A 7,422-nucleotide genomic window follows, 5' to 3' on the forward strand; every position below is an offset into this window, starting at 1 on the left:
CATTCTTGCTCTCTTGTGTGCAAACACCAGTACCATGAGCTGCACTACAGCTGCTACTCTGACTTTCAAAGACAACTCCTTCTTGATCAACAGCATAGATGGGTGGCTCACTGAGATCATATAACACAGGCTCTTCATACACAACCGTGGACAATTCTTGCCTCTCAAACTGGCTGCAAGGAGGTGGACATGCCCTCACTAGCAAATTTAGAACCTTACACTCCTCAACCTGCCTCTTTACTAGTTGCAACTCAGCAGTGCTCTCTACCATCTCCAATCCTTTCTCCCCTAAATCTGAATTCTCAATGTGAAACAGCAGATCATATTCACTAAATCCTTGGGTTTCCATCACTGCAATCATATTCAGATATGTTACATCTGAACTGCAGAGCTTCAACTCAAACATTTTTGAAGCATCAAAATGGAACCTAACATCCAAAATGTCATCATACAAAATGCAAAATGAAATAATAGACAAAAAAGGTTAACAATTTAACCATGGCTAATAACAATTTTACTTAACATATATTCAGTACCCAAGTTTAACATAAGCATAAAACACTTTTTTAGTTAACATTTAAGCTTTCTTTTACTATCCTCAGATATGTTAACAAAGCTTCGTTTAAGTTAACATATAAACAAAGCTTTATTTAAGTTAACATATAAACAGAGCTTTTATTTACACTTAGCCCTAGTCAACAATTCCAATAAACACAATTACTACAAATCAAACATATTATGAATAAACGAAGAATATGACTGCAAAACATAATGATACTATACAATGTAAACAACTAATTACAGAATGGGTAGTTAACCCTATGACAGCAAACTGATGTTTTGTATTTTCAGAGAAGTAGTTAACAGAATAATGCTACTCTGCTCTAGTTAGTTAACACCCAATCCCAATTTGGACTCAGCAATAACAATGTAAATCATATGCAGCAGTAGCAATTAGAGTGCTAAACATGGAGGCAGTAAACCCTAACCCTAATCCCCAATTTCAATAAGCAAAAAATGGAAGAGTGGAACACTTACAGCACACCACTGATGCCATGACTCCACTGATGGGCGGTGCTAGGGTTGGCCACCCAAATCCGCGCCATCCGCAGCCTCTGCTCCATCGACAACGCCGGCTCCGCAAAATCGTCGTTGTCGCTACTGTACTCCGAGGTGGAGTAGCCACCACTACCGTCGACGCCTAAGCGGGGGAGGTCGCCGCCACTGCCACCGTCACCGCCCCAGCCCTCGCCGCTTGCCGGAGTCGCAGACGACATCGTATCCTAGGGCACAACAGCCGCAGGGGAGAGGAGGGCCCGAGAGAGGAGCAGCCACGGGGGAGAGGACAGCGCCTAAGCAGTTCGAGCCAGGGCTGCGACGGGGTGGTGTGGCGGCCGGCGGGGCGGGCGGGGAGACAAGCGGCGGTGAGGGAGCGAGGAGGAGGAAGAGGGCAGAGTACGGGTCGGGGTGTGGCTCGACCGCACCAGCCGCCGCTCAACTGTTCGACCCGGGGCTCGTCCGAGTCAGCGCGTGGGCACGCGCTCACTGGCCAGCGTGGCACCTGACGGGCGGGCCCAACCGGTCAGAATACCTGTCAATACGTATAAAACACACTTTTAGCATCTTTTGCAACGTCTCGCCCCAAACTTGGTACTGACACGTAAAAATTATCAATCTTGATGCCAATCTGCTTCCAATGTCCCAATTATTGTACTTCTGTGCAATTTACTCCGTGGGCCGAGATAGTTTGACTTCATCAAACGGCGGTTGCGATTTCACCTCCGTTGCCGCCGCTCGACCTTAGGACAGCTTCGACATACATGGCCTCCCAACTAGGTCCACCATCGCCGTCGCTGGAGCCGGCGGCTACAACCGCCGACATCACTGCTATCGGCGAAGACCTCCTCCGCGAGGTCTTCCTCCGCCTCCCCTCCCCCCCGAGCCTCGTCCGCGCCACCCTCGCGTGCCGCACCTTCCTCCGCACCGTCCGATCGTGCCCCATCTTCCGCCACCGCTTCCTGGCGCTCCACCCGCCCCAAATCCTTGGATTCTTCGAAGGATGGAAAACAGGCATCCCTTTGTTCATCCCCTTCCGCGACCCCTCCGACCCTGACCTCGCCGCCGCCGTCTGCGGTGCGGATTTCCTCCTCACCCGCCTCCTGGAAGACAGCGGCGACCCAGGGTGGGACATCAAGGATTGCCGCTGCGGCCACCTCCTCCTCCACAACAGGCGCACTAAGCAGATCGCTGCCTACAACCCCCTCACGCAGGCGCTGGATATCTTCCCCCACCCGCCACGAGAGACCTGCGGTCCTCGCTACCTTCTTTACCGCATCATCTTCCCTAAAGAGGACCAGAGGTCGTTCCATGTGGTTTGTTTCCGTCGCCGCAAGTCGTGCCGGGGTTCGCGACTTCGGATCTCTGTCTTCTCGTCAGTCAGCAGGGAGTGGCAGTGTTTCTCGTGGGTATGTGTACAAAACTTGACGCCGCAGCCTCGGAAGGATGGAGGCGACGTGTGGTCTTACATTGCTACACTGGTGAGTGGATCTGACCGATTGGCCTATTGGAAAGACAAAGATCAAGCATACATGGTCGTGCTCAACACCCCCACGCCGCATTTATCTCCAATGGGTTTGCCGCCACCCTCGGAAGATTATGAGCTTGGTCAGACCAAGGATGGGAAGCTCTGTTTGGTTTGCATAGATGACGTCTATGCAAACAAAGGAACACTTGCTGTTTGGTTTCGTAGAGTTGATGGTGATGGTTCAGACGAATGGATGCCGCACAAGGTTTTCCCACTGAGTGCTTTTATTGATGTCACCATGTGTTCAGAAGAGTATGATGTTATGGTGCAAGTTGTGATGGTCTTGGATGGATTTGTGTTCCTGTCTGTTAGTTATGCGAGGTATACCGAGTGCCTAATATCCTTCTGCCTGGAAACAGAGAATGTAAACAAGCTCTTCACTCATACATTGGACTGCAATATTCATCCCTACTTCATGGTGTGGCCTCCTTCTTTGGTACGCAACGAGGTGAGCCCTTGCTTCAAGATGCTGGTAAAATTTCTCCCGACGCCGTGATTTGTAGGCAGTTAGGTTACTTGAGAAGTTGAGAGCAATGGATTATGTATGCCAGTGATAATCTGCCGTCAGTCTCATATTTTACAAGTCTGGTCAACCTATTTTAGTTGGCTACAGAGCCATGACTTAAATTCTTACTCTAGTTATAATAACACCTGTGTGTGTAAATCATAATACGGGTGTTCAATTGCAGATTGTATGCAATAGTATAGTTTCTTTCCATGTGGTTTGTGCAGATTATATGAATCTGCATTGACAGTATCTTAGGCTAGAATTTTCTCTCCACTAAAATGTTGTCTAGACAATGTAATCCTGACCGCTATAAAGGCGTTGGTGGAACAAGTATCTTATTTCACTTCTGCTGCTTCGGTCGTCGCTAAATAAATTTGTCTTGTTTCTATACAAACACTTGAATCTTACTTATGCTGAAATCTTTTGATATGTCTCAGGAGGATTCAGATAGCAAACTTACTAGCGACAATGTGACAGATGATGGTCCCGTGGGCATAGAAGCAACCCCCTCTGTTTTCGGATTGTGTGAAGAGAAGACACCATCTACTAGTTTCATACACTTGTAGCTAGGATAGCAAGGGAACGATGGAGACATAAGCTATTGCTAATGAGTGTAACCATTAGTATGACTATTTGGCAAGAGACCAAACCATGAGCTTTATCTTCTTGGAGGTTGCTATTTTACTATGCAGCATCACTGAGTTGAGACCCAATTTGCATCTCAGCTTGAGTACTTGACCTTAGTGGGCCCACTCTATTTACTCTTGTCTTTTTATTATTTGTCTCAGCCTGATGTCCTTTGTATCATTCCATTATGGTAGTTGGTTTCCTTCTCCTTGGTTTTACATCTGAAACGGGTAACGATGTTGCTGAAGGGGCATCGATTTTGTTTAAAACATTACCGGGATTTTAGCTCGCTTGCATAATTTTAAAGACTAGTAAGATATTTAAGTTTGAAGTTCTAGATTTGTCCTAAGTAAAAAATCTTTAAGTTTGTCCAAGTCTAAAAATATATATCCTTTTTGACTGGCCCAATGGCTTTGCTTCTGTATCCTTGTAATGTGTTGTTCACTTGTTCAGTATCTTGCTCTTCACTAGCTCCGTATATGTTGTTTTATTGCTTTGTTTCGATTTCCAGCTCCTAGGTCTACATGTAGTTGATAGCTATTTTCTCCATTGGTCTTGTTAATGGCCCATTCTATATGCACGTTCAGGCCTCCCTCTCTAGTGTTGATATGTTGAGAAAATTACAAAAAATGACCACATTTGGTGCAAGGTCATCACATACCACCATCCACTAAGTTTTGCCGAGTGCAAAATGTTGGGCACTCGGCGAAGACCACCAAACCGAGCGCAAGAATAATAACGCTCGACAAAGAGCTTTACCTAGTACCGTAAACATAGCACTCGGTAAAGATATGCTTTGATGAGTTCCTGCCACTTGGCACTATGCAAACACATCTTTCCCCTTTTCCTTTTTAATCACTTCTTTTGTTTCTTTTGTTTTGTACAATAATTGTTTTCTTTTTCTCTTTTATGCTCTGTTATTGTCTACATTATTTATTTTTATTTTTATTTTTATTTTTATTTTGTCCTTTTCTTTTCACCTCTCAGTTCCTTCTATAGGCATTTAGTGGTTATAATTTAAATTTAAATTGCAATTGTATGAAAACATTGGGATGGAAAATCCGATTTGTTTCTTTAGTCTTTGTTTAGGACTTATCCAAGAAAATGAAAGGAATTCCGAAGCATCAAAACTCCCCTGAACATGGAGGTTATTGGCCGTCAGGACTAATGCAGAGCAATGTCAGCCACGAAGTTGCAGATCATATCGTGTATATCCACCTTGGGATGAGCATAGGATTTGCGGTCGGCCTTTGGGCGGTGTTCTGCACCGTGTTACTGAGGACAAGCTGGGTCATTGCCTACTTCAAGATCATTTTTTTACGGGTAACCTACTTCTAGATCATTGACAAGCTGTGTAACAGGGTTTATGTGTGGGTGGTTACAACTTGGGCTTGCCTGATGAAAAAGACCTGCGACGGTGCACCTTGAGTGAGCCAGCGGCTTGTGCAGTTGAACTGCTCAAGAGCTGTATGTTATTGGTTTGTGTTTGGAGAGTAAGTGATAATTTGGTGTGTGTATGTGTTCTGCTACTGTGTACTAGTTTCTGGTGTTGTGAGGTGTGAGCTACCTATAGTATAGCACACCACAATATATTGCATGACATGAAAAGAGGGGCATTTGGAGCTCTGCCATAATGGAGGCCAATTTTTTTGAAAAATTCAAGAACTTTTCAATTAAAAAAATGAAAAATTGTACTAGTAAACAGGGATGTGTTATGTATGTGTGTAAAATTTCAGAATGAAATACCTTGAAATACGATCTGTGCAAAATAAGACAAATTCATGGACTTTGAGGATGAATAGTGCATCTACTAAAAAGCCTCAGTTTTGTTTTGTTGTCTGGCACTCATTTTAACGTATTTCATCCTGAAAATTTACACACTTGTGCATTATGTCTCTAAGTATATGTGTAGTTTTTTTTAATGTGAAAATTTGAATTTTGATCATTTTAAAGTCGGCCTCCATGGAGGCGGAGCTTCATTGATCATTTTTTAGCGTGAAAATGTTCACTAAATTGTATAAGATGCCATGTTTTGTAGACATGGGCCTATTTGTTTGATGAATTAGATTGTGCACCTCTTGTTTTAGGTGCTTTATTTAGGGGAAATCGTTGTCATTTTATTCAAAGTTCATAGCTCCCTCAGTAGCAATCGAGCTAACACACTCAGGAGATACATGGAGCCAAGTTTTACATAGAAATCTAATACAACCTTCCCTAGCTAAGACATGTGCAACTTTATTTGCCAAATGTCGCACCCAAGCAACCCTAAACTCCTGAAAAGAGCTCAGTAAATCTTTGACCTCCTCAACTAGTTGAGAAATCCTTTTGCACATTTTTGATCTTACTCACCGCTCCCCGAGAATCTGTTTCGAGGAACACCTTCTAGACTTGTAGTTCTTGAGCCAGGATTAGAGCCCTCTGGCACGCCAATAGCTCGGCCACCTCTGCATCGTGAATCTTTATGTGCGACTACTTTGAAAGCTAAATACTTTTCGAATAGAGACTTACTGAATGGGCAAAAATGACAAATTTGACCTATGGACAAAAAGAATTCACAAAGTGAACTGTTATTGAAATTTTTTCACTCCGCTGACCTTTTTGTGTAGCGCCCGACAGCTAGGCGCCACACTACACTGTGCAGCGCCTAACTGACAGGCGTTACATGCCTGACGAGCGTCGCACCTCAGGCTGCCTAAAAATTGCTAAATCAGTGTGCAACGCCTGAGGGCTAGACGTTACACTGTACAGTGCAGCGCCTAGTGTCTAGGTGTTGCACTAGTCTATATGCACCGGTGCCGCGCTATGCCTGGCCAAAAACGTTTACGTGTACCATCAGTTTGCATGCATCAGTTAATTGGGGACAAAATTACTGTTCTGACCTATTTGGCTAAGAAAATCCCGATTTGACCTCGTTTTGAAAAAAAATCGTTTCTGGCCTTTTTAGGTGACGCCAACATCCCTGGCATCTGGGTTGCGAAGCAGACGCCACGGACCCTGGCGTCTGGCCCCTGGCCCGCACTGCCCGCCTGCTCGTTGACTTGCTGACGTGGCAAAGGGGCCAGACGCCAAGGACCCTGGCGTCTGGCCCTGGTAACTGGATAACCCCACGGGAGAGTGTGTGGGACCCACCCCACACACTTTCCCCAATCAACCAACCCGAGCTTGAAGAACACTTGGAGCTCTCACACTCTCTCCCACCCCTCAAGCTCCCCCTCAAATCCTCTCCAAAAGGTGCATCCCTTAGGTGGATCTTTCCATCACTTTGTTGTTTGTGGTAATCTCCTTCAAATCACCCAATTTTTTTGGGTTAAATATTGTTATTTTGGTTGCATTTTTTACATGTTGGTGGAACCCTAGTTCATGTTTTCTCCCTTATGTTAGTGTGAATGGCTTGGTTAACTTTGATAATATAGTGATATGCATGGTGTGTAGTAGGAATATATGCTTGTTGAGTAGAAAGATTGGGCCAGGGGTTAGGGTTAGTTAGTGATTAGGGTTAACTTTGCTTAGTGTGTGTTAATTAGTAAAACTTTTGTGGACATCACCAATAATTTAGTGCTGATATGATTAGGATACAATGAGATGTATTTGGATAAACACCAATTCTCATTGAAGTCTTAAATGCATTCATATTGTTTTTAGATGGAGAGACTTGTTAATGTTCATTACATGGACAAGGAGGCATTCTTGAGTAACAATGCCG

General features: G+C 44.5%; 1 protein-coding gene across 1 annotated transcript; it reads left to right on the forward strand.

The window, feature by feature from the left end:
* Window positions 1-1,820: 1,820 nt before the first annotated feature.
* On the forward strand, window positions 1,821-3,839 carry LOC119309982. Its single transcript, XM_037585861.1, has 2 exons — window positions 1,821-3,032; window positions 3,530-3,839. The coding sequence occupies exons 1-2, from the start codon at window positions 1,821-1,823 to the stop codon at window positions 3,656-3,658; spliced, it is 1,341 nt and encodes a 446-aa protein (XP_037441758.1). The 3' UTR covers window positions 3,659-3,839.
* Window positions 3,840-7,422: the final 3,583 nt, after the last annotated feature.

This window comes from Triticum dicoccoides, chromosome 5B, assembly GCF_002162155.2.
Source record: "Triticum dicoccoides isolate Atlit2015 ecotype Zavitan chromosome 5B, WEW_v2.0, whole genome shotgun sequence".
Classification (NCBI taxonomy): Eukaryota; Viridiplantae; Streptophyta; class Magnoliopsida; order Poales; family Poaceae; genus Triticum; species Triticum dicoccoides.

Excerpts from the sequence above, each read along its gene's own strand:
- LOC119309982 (XM_037585861.1), top strand. The coding sequence starts at position 1,821 with ATGGCCTCCCAACTAGGTCCACCATCGCCGTCGCTGGAGCCGGCGGCT. Across the intron at positions 3,033-3,529 it reads CTTCTTTGGTACGCAACGAG|GAGGATTCAGATAGCAAACT; the intron begins GTGAGCCCTTGC and ends GATATGTCTCAG.